General features: G+C 40.9%; 1 protein-coding gene across 1 annotated transcript in view; it reads left to right on the forward strand.

Annotated features, from left to right (window-relative positions):
• The first annotated feature begins 13424 nt into the window (after positions 1-13424).
• LRPPRC (leucine rich pentatricopeptide repeat containing) overlaps positions 13425-21183 on the forward strand; it is an 87373-nt gene continuing 79614 nt past the window's right edge. Inside the window, exon 1 of the mRNA XM_066316091.1 lies at positions 13425-13684. Within this exon, the coding sequence (XP_066172188.1) occupies positions 13440-13684 (245 nt within the window). The 5' untranslated portion in view covers positions 13425-13439. The remainder of the gene's footprint in view (positions 13685-21183) is intronic.

Genomic DNA, 21183 nt, shown 5'->3' on the forward strand with positions numbered 1-21183 from the left:
AAAACCAGAAGAAAACATTTAAATTCTGTAGGCTGTAAGAAATGTAAGAAATGAACTTGCTAAGACCCTCTGTGTAAGATACATCCACCATTCTTCTGTCTTATCTTGTGAATAGGCCAAACTCTTCCTATCGCAGTGCCAATACATTCCAGCTGATTACTATGCAGCTTCTAAATTCAGATTTTGATGTAAAATTGTTGGAAGTGGGTTTATAGTGGTTGAGATCCCATTTGCTCTTGCAAAGATGTTTTCTAAAAGTTTGAGTTTAAGTTTTGTCACATACAAATAACCTTTATTAAAAAATCTGGGAAGATGGAGAAATCAGAAAATAAGAGTTAAATGTAAATGAACCTACATGAAAGTGTGTGTGCTTAATCTAAGAATGAGCAAATTATCAAAGATGCAAACAACTTAGCCATAAAAAATGTGTAGTAGTACTAAATTGGAGCAAGTGAACCAATTCAAACTAATGTAATTTTTATAAAGCTTATCCATAAATCCTTGCACACCCTAAAATGCTCCTGATGAAGTCCTTACTTTGAAGTTCCACAAGAACTAGGAACACAGCTTTGGGCTGTGACTGTACAGACTCACCTTTTTTTTTGAGAATACAGAATGTAAATCTAGAGCACCGCATATATTACTGACTAAATCTTTGTGGAGTCTACCTTAGTCTGTATCAGGCATGATTTCACTGCAGTTTAATTTTTATATACTTCAAAAATTTCTTCCACTACAATAAAAACTTGTTGATAAATGACATCAAGCTTACCTCCAGAACAGTATTCAATGCTGAAAGAAGCTAAGTAGGACTTTACTGAAGATCATGCTGGGAAGCCAGAGAATATCTAATACAAGAGCCTAGGGTATGGATAGGCAACAGTTGTCACCAGGATCCTTCTCCTAGGTTCCACTTCCACTCCTCAGCTAAATCAGGAAAATATGCTACTTGGCTTGACTTCAGTTACAGCACTGTAAAGCATTGGAACCTGACAGCAGGATTAGAACCAATTTAGTTGTACTCTACTAAAATTTTCACTTAAATAGAGCCTATAATTCACTGCATCACATTTTAAAAACTGAAAGGATACTTACAGGTTAAAATAGCAGCAACGCTGAAAAAGACAGGCACCATCATTCTCTCTGCTTCCCATTTCTGCACAGGCCCAGTCCTTGTGATCACCCTGTGCTGGCACAGACAGAGGACAGACACAAAGATGATCAGAGGAGCACCTCTCCTGTGCAGACAGGCTGAGAGAGTCTGGGATTGTTCAGCTTGTGGAAGAGAAGGCTCCAGGGAAACCCTCTAAAAGCCTACAATTCCTAAAAGGGGTCCTACAAGTTGGAGAGGGGCTTTCAAGCAGGGCCTGTAGTGATAGAACAAGGGAGAGGGCTTCAAACTGAAAGAGAGTAGGTTTAGATTCGACATTAGAAAGAAATTCTTCACTGTGAGGCTGGTGAGGCACTGGAACAGGTTGCCCAGAGTAGCTGCAGATGCCTCATCCTTGGCAGTGTTCAAGGCTGAGTTGGACAGGGCTCTGTTGGTCTAGTGCATGGGGAATTTGGTCTTGATGGTTTTTGAGTCCCTTCCAACACAAACTGTTCTATGATTTGTGTGGCTGTGCATTGTAAAGGGCTAGGGACATGATCTGGGTTTAACTAATCCAGACTGATACATCCATGTGGTTCATCAAGAAGCTATGAGCACTTGTTGCCAGCACAAAAGGATGGCACGGGTGAGGACTCAGAGACAAAATACAAGTTGAAGGAAGTAATTTTAGTGTATCCTTCTTGCTACTTATCTCAGAGTGTTTCTCAGCTCCTGGTGACAGATTGATTCCTCCACAAACAACAGACTGTGCTCACACAACAGTCTCACACTTTGACACATAATCCACTGCATCAAAGAGAGCAATTGCTTTTCAGGGTATAAAGATCAGGTTAAGCTTAATTACTTGAAAAATCAAAATTTTTTTCAAACTTTTATATATTTCTCTAGTGCTGTTCTGACCCACACAAAGGACATTCACAGGCAGGGCCCACATGGGTAATGATGCATCTCCAGGGAGCTTTCCTTTCCAGTAAAGTCTTCTTGAGCACTGAGCACTCAATTCTAACACATCTGAACTTCAATATGCTGTAATAATTTGGTTATTGTTCTGTACCATCTGACAACTTCCATCACTTACTGCTCCATGACTTTTCTCACTAATTCAAATAGTGACGTTTCTTTCAGATTTCAAGTAAAACACTAAGCTAAGAACCATCTCCATGTAACCTCACTAGATTGTAATTTATTTTGCTACCCATTCCTAGCAAATACAATTTGTGTGTTAGTAGTTCACTCATTCTGAATTTACCATCGTTGAAGAGCAATAATTTTTTAATTGGTGTCACTAAGTCAAATGCTTTCTAAAAGTGAGCCAGCACAGCTGTCACCTGTATCAAGCAGACTTGTAGTCCTTCAGAACAGTAACAATCTCATTTGGCAATACTTAATTTCTATGAAATCATGTTGGTTAACATTAAGTGCATTCTCAGCATTAAAATCTCTGTTGAAGTCCATTGTCAGCTGACCTGTTATTTTCTTGAGGCTTAGTGCCTAAATAACTGTCTTATGTTACATTTCTCAAATGCCATGCCACATCTGCTGCAGCAGCAGCAGATCAGACTCCCAGTTCTCTGGAACTTCTCAGATTTTCATTCAAAATCAACGTCTTGGTACAGACAGATTTATTAAGACTCTCTTGAGATTACCCGTTCCAATCTGCTTACATAAAAATCACAGAATCAGACAACAGTTTGGGTTGGAAGGGACCTTAAAGACCACCTGCTTCCAATCTCCCTGCTGTGGATAGGGACATCTTCCATTACACCAGGTTTCTCAGGGTCCCATCCAACCCAGCCTTGAACACTTTAAGAGTGGGGCATCCACCTCATCTCTGGTAAACTGTTTTAGTGCCTTACTACCCTCACAGTTAAGAATTTCTCCCTAACATCTGTTTCTTCCTTGCTTTTTTTTTTTTTTTTTTTTTTTTTTTTTGCAAATGTTGGTTACAGAGTACTTGCATAATCATAGGACACTATATCAAATATGGGGGCACCAAGAAATTCTGAATATCCAAAGATTATAAAGTGCCTAAGCTTCAAACAGGACTCAAGACAACATAGTGTGATCTTCACTGATGCTGCAAGCCTAGCACAGTGCATGTTGCAGAGACATCTGTTCTTCTGGATAGAAGTTTTCCAGGCATTCAGATGTAGCCAGGAGCTCCTTTGCATAAAGCAAAAGAGAAGGAAGAATCCTTCAATCTCAGTTTGTCCTGCAAGTTTCTAAACCTACCCATGCCATTTAAGAACTGGGGTTTTTTGGTGTGGGTTTTTTTTTTTTTTTCCCCTTGCGAACATTTATTCAGCTAAAATATGACAAATACATTGGAAGAAATTCTCGCTGTGAAAGATGCAATATGCTCTTCCTTCTGAAAATAAGCAGCTCTTACTGGTACTTTCCAAAGAACAGCAACAATCAAGAAATAATATGAACAGGGACAAAGCTGTTCTTTAAATTTTATTTTAAGCCAATATTCAGTGTACAAAATCAGACTTAGTGGAGCACGAAATTCTTGTCCGAGTCACTGATTTAGGAAAATAATCAAAAAGTGTTTCATGGCTTCATTAAAACATATATTTTCCAATAATAAGCAGAGGATTTTGCAGGGTGTATCCACATTTGAAAAATTTCTTTTGCATGCTTTTGATTAATGCCTTTAAAACATGTGTTCACAGAAATACACAAATACCTTTATGCCAAAAAGTCATACATTTAAAATAATTAGACAAATCAGGGAAAACTAAAACTGATTTTTTTCATAGGAGATTTGTTTAAAATGCTAATAATTTCTTCTTCCTTTGCAGAGATCATTTGTGCTGCACCTTGGATAGTCCAATATATTCAACTGCTGTTTTATCTTAATTTATCCAGACAGTGTCTGCCCCAAGGGAAATATTTGAACTTTCCAGCCTTCACACATTGCAGCAATGGGAAAATATTAGCAACACAATCCATGTTGCTGAAACAGGTTACTCTCTTCAGTTAAATGATACCCATTCCAGCAATCCTAACTGAGTTCTATGGAAAAAAACCCAAAAGTTTGATAGAGTTTGAAGTATTTAATGATAAATATTTCGGCAGTATAAAAGCTAAGTAGTTAGAAAAATATAACTCACAAACCACAAAGAAATTGCAGCTGTTGGCTAAGCAAATTTGGAATTCATCCTTGAATCTGACTATCATTAATTGAAGTTTTATTTCCGGTGAGCTGAAATTTTGTTCCCAGCTCACTGGGTGCATACAGAGGCCTAGCTAGAAAGATGTTTCATTACAAATGTGCACCTCTTGAGGGGAAAAAACCCCACCATATTTTGGTTTTATGATACAACATGAAAAAAGCATAGAACCAATTCAAGGGCCTGAAGCAACATGGAAAAGATCACCACTGAATACTGTTTATGCTGAGTTTATCTGTTTGGATTTTAATTTTTTTAAATTCTGAAGTTCAGAAGGAAACACCTGCCAAAAAAAAAAAAAAAAAAAAAAAAAAAAAAAAAAAAAAAAAGAAAAAAAGGGAAAAAATGCAGGGAAACAAAATAAATTTTCTACACAATTCACTGACACTTGAGTTCAAATTTTCTTTTGCAAGACAGTCAGTATTTGCACTGAAAAAAAAGTAAATCCTAACTTTTTCTACCCTATCTTCACAACTGGAAATATTACTCCTCAGTCAGAGCACAGCCATATAAACATTTGATTTGGCATTTGACTTAACAAGAGGCACAGAAATGTCCAACAGGGATGATAGAAAAGTTAGCAAGAGAATAAAAAAATCTCTCAAAGTAGATCAGCTGCCAAAAAAAATTAAAAACTTTCTCCAGCAGTAAATGATCTGTTTTAAGAGATTCTTGGTCTCTGCCCTTCAAAAGGCTTGTTTACACCTCTCTGGATATTTCTGTCTTCTTGGTCACTCAGAATTGTCAACCTACAACAAAAGGGACTAAAAACAAACACAAGTGGAAGTTTTCAACACAATGAAAGCTAATCTGACTACTGTTCATGAAGAGAACCATCCAAGTGTCGTTTTAGACAGCACCTCATATTTGAAGGACCTGGATGAAACTAAATTGCTATTCAGGTAAATGAGCCATACAAATAAGCAATGTGCCATATCTGTCCCTGATGTATGTGCCAGTGCGGCAGACGTGCAAGGCACACACAACCTGTGTGTGATTTAACATTTCTTTTAATGTTAGTGGAGCAGGTTTTGCAGAGTATAAGTGGCCTTTGGATTAACCCTTCTACATGCGCTATGATTAACTGTCCAAGTCTGAAATTATATCCAGCATCTATTAACATAAATCAGAACATTTGCAAGAAAATCTCAAATACTTCAAACTAAAGCAGAGGTTTAGAGTTTAGATGCTCTTTACTTCATCTATCTTATATCCAGAATTATTAATTTTTTTTCATTGTTTGGGATAGGAGGAGATTTGACAGAGACTTGGCCAATGTGCCCGGCAATATAAAAACAGCATCAGAATTCTTACATAAACTAAAACCTGAACGCTTAATAATGCTTTATTATAATTTCCCAGTCCAGCTAGTAATCTGTATGGTCTCCAAGTCACTCTACTTCTGCTTCCAACCAGAAGTTAAGCTATGCATCAAAATCTGAAAATGTTTCATTCTATACTGGAGGTACAGGCACCTGAAATTCAGTTTTTCTATTCCTGAAACTTGTTTTACTGTTTTCTCCAACTATTTCCTCTCCAATACTCATAGCAGCCAAACCCTGGGACATGATATTCTTTGTAGTAGGGTATACCCCCAGTTTAACATGTAAAACAAAGGCAATGACAGAAGAAATAGTGTGTGACACTTATGTGTGTATATACATACATACATACATACATACATACATACATACATACATACATATATATATATATTCTTACTTTATTATTATTTAAATGTAGAAGATTTAAGATACTGAGGGGCTAGTAATTGGTTACAGATTTATGACTGGTTTGCAGCAAGAGTACAATATGCAAATCTCAGAGCTGTGTGATTCACTACAGCTCGAAGAATATACCTTCTGACAAAAGCAGCTACCTCAACTTCTCATTTTATGCAGCTTATAGAAAAATTTCAGATGTGACCCAGTTATGTCACAACCATTTTCATATTGTGATCCTCTGAAAAGTAACTATATAAAAAAAGCACCTTCTTACTCATCAGATCTACTCCCTGTAGATAGTCAGGATAAGATCTGCTGACTTGGTTACAAAAATAAAGGCACTACTACTTATTAAAATTTCTACTAACCTTGCAAAACTAACATAGCTGAGGAGCCAAGGGAAATAAATTCTTTTGGATTTTCAGTGGAAATAATTATTTTACAACGCAGTACAGCTCTAAAAGAGCTCATCAAAGATTTTGAGTTGGATCAAACAAAAGCAAATGCATAGTTTTGCCTGCAGAAACATTTTAACTAACAGATACATAGAATAAGACATAAATTTAGCATTTTGTTAGGGATTTGGTCACCATTGCCCATTGGAAAGGAATTGTTTTACATGAAAACCAAGCATTCTTTATATAGAAATCGACAGAACTCTGAAGAAGCAATTTTCTATTCAAATTGTCTATTATTCATATTTTTCCACTTCTCAGATTTGCCTTCTTGGTTATAATTTCAACAAGACACTTGGATACTATTCAACAAATCCTAAAACATGGCTATTTGATTTTTAGTTGCTACTGCTAGTTCCTGATCCCGTTCCTTGGCTTGATTTTACCACATTGCCAGACTCTGAGCATAGCAAACCAATACACCAAACCAATATACCGACACCATCAAAGCTGTGCAGCCAGATCTACATAAAATATGAGATTGGCTTAAACCTAAACAAACTTACAGCAGGGATAGGGGAACTTACTTTGGGGAAGAGTGGAAACAATTGACACTTGAAAGATAAACAGGCTCCAAAAGCAGCAAAGTGTAAACTTAAAAGTCCAGGAAAAAAAAAAAAAAAAAAAAAAAAAAAAAAAAAAGGATCTGCTCACTATCTTCCTGAAAGTGAACTGTGCTTATTTTCATCCTATTTCAGCATGTGAACACCTATCCCTTTTTGTCGTGGTCTGATCCCAGCTGCCAACTAAGCACCATACATTCAGCAGCTTGCTTTTTCTCCAGCAGGATGGGGGAAGAGAACTGGGAAGATAAATGTGAGCAAATTCATGGGCTGAGAACACTCATGGGGTTTTTTCATTGTGAAAAAAAGAAAAATAACACAGAGAAATAAAACCCAAGAAAGGCAAGTGATGCAAATTAAAGCAATTGCTCACCACCATCCAACCAGCCAATGGCCCTGCCGCCAACCTTGCCCCTGGTTTTGGTGCTGAGCACGATGCCAAATGGTGTGGGATGTCCCTTTGGTCAGTGGGCTTCAACCCACCGTGCAACCCCAACCTCCGAGCTGGTGAGGCAGCAGGAGGAGCAGAGGTGGCCTTGACTGTAAGTGCTGCTCATCAGTGCTGAATGCACCCCTGTTTGGGCACTGCTTCCTGAACAAATCCAAAACCCAGTCCCACACTAGTGAAAATTAACTCTGTCCCAGCCAAAACCAACACACTTTTCCATCCAGCAACCTTACCAGTTACTCAGTTACTCCCATCTCAGATTTCTCCTTCCTTTCTGTCAAACTATTCTGTGTCACCTCTCCCCACTTTTCTTCTGAACACGTGTACTTGTACCATCTCTACCTCACTTCTGTAGCTCTTGAGTATCTCACTTCATTTTTATCCTCTCAAAATAAAACCTGACTAGTGCAAAAACCTTGGTGACTCCAATCTTATTTGCAACTAGAGATTTTTCATAGAACACATGCTTTGCTATATGTAACACTGGCTATATGTAACAGTGTTGCTATATGTAACACTGGTTATATTACAAGACTTGAAAGACACTGAAGAAATAAAAGCTGGAGGCACTTTGGCAACCTGGAAAATGTCCCAAACAAGGAAATCACATTATTTCTAGCATTAAGCAACTCAAGCTCTAAAAACCACACATTTGTTTTAAAAATACCACTCTTTTTACATTTTTTCCCCTCTAAATTCATCAGACATTCTCAGTTTATGTTTTTAATTTATTTTTTCTTTTTTTGCAAATGAAGCTGAAATATGCATTTTCACAAGATCTGAGAAATACTAGGAATTCAACCGGAAAAAGTGAGAGTTTGAAATAACACGTGTGTGAGTACTCTAAGTTGCTCCCACTTCAACCTAGAACAAAATGGAAACGAGATATTAAAAGTGCACAAAAACCTTGGCAAGCATGAATCTCAATTAGATTTTCTTTGCTGTCACAGAAGTATATGTATATTATCTAAATACAGAGCTATCTAAATGTATATATACATATACCAAATATCCCAGAGAACCATATTCATCATTATCCTTTGATCTTGAGCTAGCTTGAGAGTCACCTCTTCCAGTCAGGACACTTTCAGTCAGGTTTAGTGAACAAGCCATAGGGAAAGGTCACGTTACCTCAAGAAATATTAAGGATGCATATTCTTCATACCAGAACCTCTTAAATAGCACATTGTCTGAAATCTAACCTTACTCAGCCATCAAAAATAAAACCAACATTGATACTAGCATTACATGTAAGTATCCCACCACCTCCTCCATTCTGTGGCCTGCCTTGCCCCAGAGTCTCAGGTAAAGGCTGTGAAGTATCCTTTCCATGGCAAACCTTCCAGACCGTCCACCTCTCAAGAGGAATGCAGCCACAAAATGAATGCCGGGAACCATGTTCCACTGTGCTCCTGTGCTCCCTCTCCCTTTTGTGTAACGTGGATCGTGCCCCACCTTGGATTGGGACCTTGGTGGGGAATGGATGTGGTACTTCACTGGTGACATTTGCACAGAGCTGCCTCTAGATGAGGCCATTTGAACCTAGGGAATGGGATACAACAGGAAAAGCATCGAGAGGTTAGGAGCACGACATCCTCCCTACACACCACAGGATGGTTTGTCTTCACCTTAAAACATCCTGCCTTGAAATATCTAGAGAGGAGCTCCACCTTCCCAATAGGGAACTTGATGGCTTCACCAGGCAGCCCAAGTACCAGTAGAGGACACATCTGGAACCCCTGAAGGATCCCAGAAATTCATCCACACCCTACTGCACAGCCTATGTCTGACTTTTTCAATGGTCAACCTCTCAGAAACCTCCTGTGTGAGAGAAGTCAAACAGCCATGGTCCCTGGTACCATCTGCCCTCTGACACACAGCAGCCACATCCAAACTGCCTGCAGGCAATAGTACTAGGCCAGCACTGACTCTCTTCTCCATGTCCTCTTACTGTCCTTCACTTTGACATGATTTGGATCACTCACTCCAAAAGTTTTGCGCTGAGATTCTAGGGATGCATTTATAGCATGATTTTAACCTGGGATTTTCCAAGTTTCCAAAGCCAACTGTGGTATAAGCTAGGTTTTTTTAGATGTTTTGTACGTACAGGGTTTTATTTGAAGGATAGCACAGTGAATGAGGAAAACTCTAATTACCCATGTCATTATAACTCTGTTTTGGAAATTTTTATGACACATTTCAACTAAATTTGAAAAGTTAATAATAAGTGTTTAATGAGTGTTTATGGTAAATTCTCAGTGGAATTAGTAGAAACCTTAAGAGAATTCATGAGTTACAGTAGAGGGAATGTGCAGATGACTGAAGGAATTTGGCCAGAATCCTTGCCAAAGTGGGAGTTAAATTCTCCCACTCTCCAGCTTAGCACGGCCATCTCCAATCCACCTGCTGGCAACAGTCCCAAGCTGATTGATGCTAATTCCTCAAACTATGCCAGGCAATTGTCTGGCATAGGCTGAAACCATTGTAGAGAATAGGAATTCAATACCAGAGACATAGATCCAGAGCCCAGGAACATAACCTGGCACTCTTTAAGTATTATCCCCAGGGGTAATTATCTTAATGATGGGAATAAATTCCTTGAGCAGAGTGAATCAGGCCACGACTTTTAGAGTATGTGGTCTACAGTATGTGTCTGCAGGGAAAAAACTTCTCAACAACTGCTAATGACACAGTGCTTTCTCCAGATTTTAGCATTAAAAGGCTAATATTTTTTCTCCACAAATAACATACCTAATACACAACTCATCTTCATCCAAAGAGCTAAAACTCTCACCTAAACTCCATAAACATTATGTCTCAATTTACTGATTAATGTTTTTCAACTTTCAGATCTTGATAAATGTGACCCTCTCATCCAGACCACTTCAGCAAACATAATTTCCTAAGTCTACTGTTCCAGCTAAGTCACATCTTGAATTAATATCCCATGACCTCCTTCTTTGTCACATCAACCAAGTAGCTGTCTTTACCTGTGAAGCAGAATCATATCTTTGACTTCTCAGTCAGCAGTGTAAAGAGAGAACTTCTCTGAGCAGCCTTTTGTTTAAGATTCAGTTATCCATCAACTGTATTATCAAACAAAGACTTTTGCTTTTCCTTCATTCTTTGCAGAAGTTCTTGGCCATTATCTGTCCCAGTGTTCTCCTTCTAAAACACTTCTTAAAATGTCCTTTACCGATGCAGCAGCCGTGAAGTCTCAGTAACCAGAACTTACTATTATGCTAAACAATGTCACCTCATTTTTTTCTGTCTTCCAGTCCGTTGGGCATTAGGGGTTACCATTTTTTTTTCTCAGGGAATTTTCTCTCATATGTTGCGAACAGACAATAACTACCAATACTTAAGAGAGACATAAGAAACTGCCATGGGAAGGGTGGGGCCAGCTACTCTCTTATCTGGGGGCGTTCCTCTTGGAGGGGCAGACATGCTGCCAGATTTGGGCTGGGAGGAAAGGGGCTGGGGCAGCTCCCAGTGCTCTTGCTTTCTTGGCATTTGGAGGGGAAAGAGACTGTGGTCGTTGCGGGGAGATTTCGCCACCACTGCTGGGTTCCATCCCCTGCTGCCTTCTTCTGCTGGGAATGAAGCTTTGTTTGTGGGAGCAGCCATTACACTGGGGTGTTAGTAACACCCTATGTCACTAAAAAAGGACCTTTTCACCATCTGCTGGGGTACCTGAGGGAAAACCCCAGGACCCCAAACCCTTTCCCCCTCCAAAGAAGCTTCTCCTGGCCGTGTCCTTGAGCTGGGCTGCCGCTGCCCTTTCTCTGCCATGGCTTTAGAGGTTTTGCTCGTAGCCAAGCATCCCGTGGTGCTGGGACACTTCAGGGCTCCTGCCACAGCTGCTGAGTGTCCGCTACCCGGGCTGAGGCTGCCATTTCAGCTGCTGCTCCGAGGCTCCTGCTGCAGCCGGTTTTTGCCATCCAGCCCATCCGCCATTAGTGCGTGATGGGCCGCGGCCGGACTCGCGCCACAGCGCCCCCTGGCGGCGCGGGGGAATCATGGCACCTGCCCTGCCTGGCCGGGAGCCACCAGCGCCCCTGGCGGCCGTGAGCGGAACTGCACCCAGGGATAAATGCCTAAAGAGCGGGAACAGACGCCCTGTTGGCCTTGTTGTCCTTGTTTGTTTCGCTGCCGCTGCTGTTGTTTGTTCTCCTTGTTGTACATACACGTACTAGTACGGAACTGTTATTCCTTTTCCCATACTGTCGCCTGAAAGCCCCTTGATTTCAAAGTCGTAACGATTCTCAGGGAAGGGGGTCATATTCTCCATTCCAAGGGATGTTCCCACCTTCCTTAGCAGACATCTGTCTTTCAAACCTGGACATAGTCCTTTGCTGTATCATTTCTGGTCCTTATTGTAAAGAATGTTGGTTTTTTTAATATTGTTTCACCAAAGTGAGCTCTCAGGGGCTGTACTCCATCATCAAGGTTGGTGGGCACATACCTAACCCAGCCTAATACTGAGCTTTAGGTCTGTACTTAGGTAAATCCTCATTAAGACTGTCAGGAAAATTGACAAACGCCAGACATTTACGTCTGAAAAGGAGACAGAGGAGTCCTTCAACTTTATGAGAATAAAGGGAGAGAGAGTCCACTGAGGCATATGCCCACAGGCTTTTTTTTCTCGGTGTTTCTGAGGGTGCAGCCTTCTTTTATCCTAACTCCCAGCCCCAGCCACATGTTGCCCTCTTCCTTTCCCCATCGGCTGAGGTACTAGGAAGGTACTGCCTTTCTGAATTGCCTACCACGTATTCTCCCCACTTAACCTATTATTTTACCCCAAAATTCAGAAGTTCAGCCTTGTGCAGACCCTCGTTTGTTTAGGAGCCAAGCTATATAGGCTCTGCAACAAACCTGCTGTCCAAAGTTAGTAGAGACATTAAGAAAGACCCATTTCAAAGATGTTAATACCCACAGCTTCACCCAAATTATTTGTAAATAGACTGAATTCTGCATTCCACAAAATGCTGTGATGCTGATACCGTAGAAGCCACGATAAACAGTATCATGGTTAATACTGCAAATATTGTCTTACTAGCTGTAATTCATTCCTCAGTGAGAAGAGTCAAACATCCAGGACTTTGATAAATAAGGAAAATGAGAGTACATAACTTTTAAAAATTGAGCCTTCCGCATTTTGATGATGAGACTAGTCTTTCCAAGTAAAGTATAATTGGAAATGGCTGGTGATAGTTGATCCTCCCTTAGAATAATTATTTGCAAGTTACAGCAAAAATAATGACGTTTTCTGCGTGAAAATATGCATTTAATTTCTAAGTACCTTAGTTAATGTTTTATGTCATAGCAACGAGGTTAACGTGAATGCTAAAACGAAGCATCAATTCAGGTAGTATGTTAGTAAATACATGCAAGCTCAGGGAGAGATTAACTACTGATAATCAGTTTAACAAAGTTCTTCCCTCTGCCCATCACTCCCAGGCAATGATAAGATTTCGGTGAAAAGGCTGATAGTGACCGGTAGCTTTCCCGGTCAGCTCCCCATGGCTTCCCTGGCATACACGGCGAGCAGCGCCGAGGGCAAGACACGCTTTATTCCCATTAATCGCTTGGAACCGGCTGAGGGACTTTTTTTTTTTTTTTTTTTTTTTTTTTTTTTACGCGCGTGCGCGCACCCACTACGCTTTCGGTAGGGTCTGCAACACCTCAGGGGCAGCGAAGAAGCGGCGGCCGCTGCCGGGCTGCAGGGAAGCAGTACTGGGGCGGGCAGCCCGGGAGAGCCCGGCGGGCAGGGCCAGCACGTCCGGCGGAGCGGCACGGAAGGACTCCCAGGAGCGCCCGCCGGGAAACCCGGCGCTTCCCGCCGCTTCCTCCCGCGCCCGCCTTCCGCCGGGGCCGCTCCCGGTTGGCTGCCGCGCGGCCCAACCCGGGCCTGCGTGGAACACCCCATCGGCGGCACGGGGTGGGAATTAGCGGCGCGCTGATGCCTGAGCGGGCCCTTTCCGGGTCCGGGCTCAGCGCCTCCCCCGTGAGGGGAATGGTTCGCCCCCGTCACGTGGGGCCGGCGGCGGCGCAGCGCCGGCGCGCGACTCACGTGCTGAGAGCGGTGATGGCCGCGCTGCTGAGCTCCGCCGGGCGCCTCCGGGCGCTGCGCCCGCGCCTCTCGCCGCTGCTCCCGCCGCTCCTCCGCCCGCCCGCCGCCCCAGCCCCGCCGCCCGGCCCCGCCAGGTGAGACCCCGCGCCGCTGCGCTGCCCGGTAGGGTTTGCGGGGCGGGCTGGGGCTGCGCTCCGCACGCCCAAGGGCACTGCCGGCCATGCCGCCGGGCCGTGCGGCGCCGCCCGCCGCGGCTGCCCCGGGGGCTCCGAGGCAGCGCTCACCTCAGGCCGGCCCAGCGCCCTCACGGCGTGTGCGCGGCCTCGGGGTGAGCTTGGGGCAAAGGCCGCGCGCAGCCTCGCTGCCCTCAGGCCGAGCGGCCTGGGCTGCCCGCGCTCTCCGCCACGCTGGGCTCAGAGCAGAGCCCTGACCGCCGCGGGACGCGGCTGTGGGGGACACGCCGTGAGCAGGGAGGGGGGAAGCACTGATGGAGTGGCGTTACTGTTCCTGGAAGCATTCAAGAAACGACTGGACGTCGCACTCGGTGTTCTGGTTATAGGTGACAAGGTGGTGATCGGTCACAGGTGGGACTCGATGATCTTGGAGGTCTTTTACATGCTGTATGAGTCGGTAATTTTATGACCGACTCTGGGTACCTGCACAATTGCCATCTGGGCTTCCTCTTCGTGCCCTCAGGCTCTGCCCTGTCTCTTGTGAGGAGGCATAATTTCTTTGCCGTGGTTTTCTCTCCCTTCTGTCACACAGGTAGGTTGGAAAACTCAGCCAGTTCTGACCACCTGTGTGCATCCATCCTGGCTGCGGTTTTGACAACACTTAGATGTGGTTGATGCCCTGCAGGAAGCTGAGAGACACAAACCTTCATTATCACAGCTACAGACACATACAGATTTATGAGCTGATATAAGTGCTTAGTACTACCCAAGTTGTTATGTCTCTTGTGTTGTGTTATATCTCTGGTGCTCCCTCTAGGTCAATGTAACTTAATTCCTGGTAGAAAACCGTAACAATTTTCTGCCATTCTAAATGGATAATTATGTTCAGCGAAGGACTTCGTAAGTTCAGAAGGAGGGATGGGAAAAGATAAGAATCAGAAATGTAGGACTCCTAGAGGGAAGTCTTACTGTCAAAATAAGGACGTTGTTGCTAGTTTCCCTTCTTCTAGTGCTTATTAGTCATACTTTGGGGCTGTTTAATTTGTAGCCTTGCAAAAATCTTACTAAAAAAACCCCCTAGTTTTCTGTGGTCTTTAATCATTGAAGTGCATTAGATGCCAACAAATGCTAGGCACCAACAAAAGTTGGTGTGAAGCATGGAGTGGACCAGGAACCAGGAATATCTGATTTATGGTTGGCAACAGAACCACACATTTAGTTAGCTACAAATTATCAATAAACCTTTCTTCTTTCTAGTAACTTATTTTTGTTTTGCTCAACTGGAAGCTTAATTCCCTAAATTAATTTGTTGTGAGAAATAATATTAACCAAAATTCATGTGTGACTTGGTGAAGGAGCAACTGCTTTTTGACCCTAGAACTCTTTTCTAGAAAGAACTTTAGAAGTGCTTTATGTGATGATACTTTGATTCTTACAGCTGAGGGTTGATTTATTGGTTGTTTCCCTCCCAATACTTTTTTCTTAGACCAAATCATACTTAATTTCAGATATAAATTTGGTCATTTGTGGGATAATTCAGTGATGCTGAAAACTCTTTTGAAATTTTGTGTACATTCCTCCTGTCCAGTAACTAAAAATCTCCCTGTCGCTCTACTACTGTGTGTTAGGCCATCCTAATGCACAAGTGATGATCTAGAGCCAAAGATAATACTTAGAAACTGAAATTTCATGTATTAAGCATATGATCTAATTACACTTTTTTACCTTAAGTAAGTACTGCTTTTTGATTTCTTTGTTTTTACTTAAGCCTTAATTTCTGGAACTGGGTCGCCTTTGAAGAGCTAGACTGGTATATGGACAACATTTGGGCTTACTGTACTTGTTGAGATCTCAAGATCACCTTGAGAATGAAATGCAGACTATTTGGAATAGTAGGGAAAGACACACCCAGTTTTAAGATTAAATAAATAAACAGGAATAATTAGCATTTTGCAAGAAAATGATGTAAATAACTATGTTTCCATGTGCTTGGTATAGTCACTTTAGCATTGAACATAATAAAGTCAGTTCAGAGGTGAATGTGTGACTACTGTTACAATCATGGTTACAGAAAAGTTGCAAATCTGTGAACTTCTTTAGATAGTGAAAGAGCAAGAATTGCATTCAAGCCGAGGTTTTATCAAAGCACCATTATTGCTTTGAGTTTTTAATCTAATCTTCTTCCAAAAATGAGTTAGGATAGTAGCTACATCTCCTAATGGTTGAGAAGCATTTCATAGCAAGTCAGATTTAAGACAAATTTACTCTTTTGCTTGACCACCTCTGCTATGAAATGTGAGATATGTTGAGCTACATGTTGTCACTCTCCCGACATGCAATTTTATAAAAGATAGACTGTGCCAGACCAATCCAACAAACTTCAGATCTACAAGAGCAGACTTCAGCAGTGCACTGATTTACATGGTACAAATAGTTTACTGGAATTTATAGAAGCTTCAGTAGGGGAAAAATGGCTGAATTTGCTGTTAGTATCTGAATGTCCAGACTAGTGTATTCTTGAATTGTCTCCACTGATAAGTGGAGTAGATTTTTGAGTTAACATCAGGACATTTTGAGGAGATTTTATTCTATATACTGTAGGTGATGGATGTTACAGCTTTCTGTTGTGGGAAAGTTAGTGCCCAGGAAAAGGGTGTTGGCTCCATTCTTCTGACACTCTCCTGTTGCTTGCCACCTTGTCTGGCTCTAAATCAGGGAGGGCGAACAGGTAGGCTCCTAAAGCATATGGATCATGGAAGTATAGCTGAGGAGGAAAATCAAGGAGAATCAATACAATAACAAAATGAAATCAAGCTACCAAACCTGCTCTTCTCTCTACATGCCCAAAGGTCCTGCCTTCACAAGTTTGCCTTTATGTTTTCAAAACTGAATTCAGCAGACATCCAAAAGGCAGTCCCATACTTGCTACTTTGGAGGAAGTGAACTCTAACTCAGGCAAAACCAGCACAGAAGGAACTTGTAAGAATTCTTGCCTTTTGATCCGTTGTGCTGTGTTTCAAGTAGGTTGGTAAGATGGGAGAGTGAATATCCTTTTAAAAAAGGATATTCACATGGCAGGTCGGGGGGATGGATTTGATTGAGTCTTAAGGACCCAAATGATTCACAGCTTAGTGAATGGTGCATTTTAGGGTTTGGCTGTTTTTTTTACATTAGCTGCAAGCAAGTTCTTTTTGGCTATTTACAATCATACTCAGCAATCCATTACCATTGGACAAAAGTGTAGAATTGAATGCTTAATGGAAGCATAAGCCTGAATGCTTAATTACATTAGTAAAATGATAGAAGGAAGGGTCTTGAAATGCAGAGGAGGCATAGAGTAGATGTGCTTTTCACAATCCTCACTTGTAATGAAGTTGTACAGGCTGCACTGTTGCAGCTGTTTGAAGTGTTTTAGTGGTGGATATAAAATGCTTAGGTACTTCCCAAGACATCACAGAATCTTGGAGGTGTTAAGGTTGGAAAAGATCTCTAAGATTGTTGAGTCCAACTGTTGGCTGATGCTGCTAACTTCGCCACTAGGCCATGTCCCCAGGTACCTCATATGTCTTTTGAACACTTCCAGGGAAGGTGACTGACAGTTCCCTGGGCAGCCTGTTCCAATGCTTGACACCCTTTTCCGTGATGAGTTTTTTCCTGAGATCCTAAGTGTAGTACAAAGCAAATGTTTTTTCTTTTACTTCTTGTGAATCACTTTGGTAATTTTTTAGATTTTCTCCAAGAAACACGAGGTTTGTCAGGCTGCATGAAAAGACATTAATTTTTCTTTCTTTGAAGATCCTGCTATATCTCACTGAAACAGCTATACAGTGGCCTGAACATTGTGGCCTTTCTGTACAGCTGATCATGGCTAACAATGCAAATACTGTGTTAACAGTTGTGGGAATCATGCTGGGCTCTCAGGTGGTATATTTAGTGTTATGTTTGCTGAATTTAATGTTAGATCTGGAGTGCTTTTATGTACACTGATGATTTCTAACTCAAGTTTGTCGTTCGACTTCGAACATGACTTGATTGTGAGAACTGTTTCACACAGGTTTTGCCTATTTAGTTTAGAAAGAACAAAATGTTCAGTACTTTCCATAGAATAAGCGCAGCAACTTATTGTGGCTCTGATAAAGGGAGGCAAATATCTAATATTTGTAATTAAACATGCAGTTATCTTCATATATTTATACAAACATATAAATAATATATGAATAAATACAGGATTGAAGATAATTTTTTTTAAATGTTTGGATTTTGTCAAGTTTTGCTGAAAGTAACCTTCCTGCTGCTGAAAGGGAAAACATGAACATCACCTACTTTTTGAGTTTTAGGAAAGATGGGACATTTTTTACTCAGGCTGGTGTGTAAGATCTGCCCCTGTAGGAAATTAGAGACGCTGCCTTAAGTCTGCTCTAGCAATGTGGAAGACATAAGTATGTGGGTACAGCGCTAGGATTCCTACTTAAACCTTTGTAAGCAGAAGAATTTTACTGGTTGACTTAGTATAAGCTTTTCCATCCATACTTCATCTCTGCATCAGTTTTTCTGCGAGAGTATCTTCAGCTACTCTCCCAATGTTGTAAGCTAAACTGCAGATGGAGTTACCACTTCGTTTGGGATTACAAAAGCACAGTTAACCTTTGCGGTGTTCTGTCTGCAGTTGTAGAGACAAAGCTGAAAATGCTGTAAAGGCTCCAATATCTGAGCTCAAATATCCAATATCTTGTGACTGTGGGAGTTGGAGAGAGATGGCTTCATAGGGCTCAATATCTCCTTTTGAGCTTCTCCCAGTTCTGAAGCATAGTAGAGAAAAATTACATGTCTTGGGGAAGAACCAGATTGCTCATTCAAACAGATCTGAAATTTACTGTGCAGCTTTACGTGCTTGCAAATAAAGTGTTTCATGTAGAGAAAAATCTTAAAATGCCATCTGAAAGTAACTGAAGGTAGTAAATACTTGGCACTCATTGCAGCTCTTGGGGAAGCATTTAAGTTTGAAAAAAGTTGATTAAAATAATTGAAAAATATGATTGCATCATAGAATTGTGTAATCAATCATCCAGTACTGAGGCAGGATCAGAAATATCGAGGTCATGCATGATAGATTTTTTCCTCTCCTAATCTTTAGAAACTTCCAAATGAGAAAGCTTGACTGAAGTATCCTGTTCAAATATTTCATTACAGTTAATATTGCAGCCATTAGTGCTGGTTGTGTGATTCCTGATGGATTTGGTTCAGTTGTCTCTGTGTTTGTAGAGTGGAATGGGATAGATGAGTCCTTTGGGTCTTTTATACTTCTATTTTTTCTTAATAAACACATCATGATAAAGAGGTGGTTAACTGTATTTTATTATGTTCCTGTTTTTAGGAATTGAGAATTTGAAGTCTTTTTGCTGTGTGTCGTTTCATGCTTAGCAGTGCCTCATTTTCAGTAGTCTCTGGCCTGCTCTTCTTAGCCAGTTGTACCCCATCCTAAATTTCTGCGTTTGTGTTTTGTCCAAAACATACAACTTCCTGTGGTCTGTATTGAAGCTATTATTGCACATGGCTTGTGCCAGTCATTTCCTAGATGGGTCAGGAGATAACTTCACATTCCACAACATTCCCGGTTCTACAAGGAACCACGTTTTAATTTCGTATACATATTTACAGTTTTTGTTCACACAACGGTAGCACCCATATTTTGCAACTAGAAGTATGTTCTATCTCCTTGTTTTGCTGGTTGTCAGGTAAAGTGCTGCCAGAAGCCTGGATATCAATACTTTTTTTTATTAGACTTCTCTTCTTCCCACAGCTTCCATGGATTTTTCAGGGTAAATCCAAAGGACCGGAGTTTGCGTAAAATCCAGTAATGTGCCTTCAATATATCTTAATGTTTTCAGAAAGAATTTGAGTCATTCTTCCATATTCTCACCTACACCACCATTTCCTTGTTAAAATTTACAGAGGATGGTTGCAATTTCTTGAAAGCCAAAAAGTGTATGAGCTGTCATTTTTTCCCTGTGAAGAGGTAATTTCTAAAATCATCTTTAGTAAATTTGGTAACCTTTCTTGCTGCCTTTTTAGGTAGCTTGGCTTCCTGACTTGATTTTTATCCTTGCTTTTTTTTCTATTCTTCTTAATTGTGTGTTGTTTTTCAGCTTCTGAAAATTGAAGATTCCTGATGCATGGATAACTGCCTCTTTTAGCTTCTTTTTGTGCCTCATAGGGAGGTTGTGCTATTACTATAAACTTTCACTGTGTTGTCTGCTTTGTTCTGCCCTTTGCCTGGTTGCCTGAAATGAAACCTAATGCTGTGTCCCTTAATTTGTTAAGTTTGTATGTTTTTTGAGACTTTCTGGTCTGCTCAATCTTTCATCTTATGAAATAGTAGGCTCCTTTAGCTCCTTTTTGGTCTTGTTTTTGTTTTAAATTCTGAGTTCTTGGTTGATTTGTAGTGCTACATACCACATTCAAAACAGTAGATGCTGCAGCTTCACCCAGTTTTTGAAGCCACAGTTATTTTTAACAAATCCTTATTATTCCTATTCTTATTAACATTACACAGCACCTTAGATAGTGCTAAAGGTGTAATTCATTCAAATGCTGAAGGCCTACATATGGGGAAGTACACCTGAGTCTTACAGCAAATGTGTTTCAGATTGGTGATGATAGTTTAGGTGGATGCCAGTGAAAGTTTGAGTTCCTCAGGTTGTTTTATAACCTCACACTGTTTTCACCTGTCTGTCTTAAAATGAAACTTGGACTCCCATATTGCCATTGCTTAAAATGTCTTCAATCAGTATAAATTAACAGAAGCACCAGTACCATTTTTGGTAATATCGGGGGCGGGGGGAGGGAAATTGGAAATAGAAATGCCCAATTCTGCTCACCTTTCAGAGGGTCAAGTTACTGTATAAAAATAACACTTTCATGTAAGTGTTTAGTGTTTTACAGTGTGCAACTGCAGCAATTTGCACGCTATAATATTCTAAACTTAGGTTATAAATAGCATCCTGTTAAATGCTAAGCAGCAGAGTTTAGTAGCAAATGAAACTTTAGAATCTTCTCATGCAGTTAAGTAGCTTATGTTGAGCATGCTCATACTGTTTTTATCTTTACACTTCATCTGATGGTGCTGGGCTAGTACTTGAAAATATTTGTTACTTCTGACATGTGGAGGATCTCACAAAGATGGATTTCTTAAATCAGTGCAGGGCTTGAACTGTAGATACCAATTTGTTTATGGTTAGAAGTGTGCTATATGTCAATACTGTTCAATAATTCAAGAAATACTATAGAACATTAGGACGTTTCTAGAGGGAACGGTATTTCAATTCCAGTCTGAAGCACAAGAGTTTTGTCCACTTGTACTTTAATTGTTAATGGAAATAAAAGTATAAATGTCTGTGTTACAAATACAGCCCTGTGTTGCTGCAGCTTCCAGAGCATTTTTCTAACCTTTCTGGAAGTAT

The sequence above is a fragment of the Sylvia atricapilla genome, chromosome 3 (assembly GCF_009819655.1).
Source record: "Sylvia atricapilla isolate bSylAtr1 chromosome 3, bSylAtr1.pri, whole genome shotgun sequence".
Classification (NCBI taxonomy): domain Eukaryota; kingdom Metazoa; phylum Chordata; class Aves; order Passeriformes; family Sylviidae; genus Sylvia; species Sylvia atricapilla.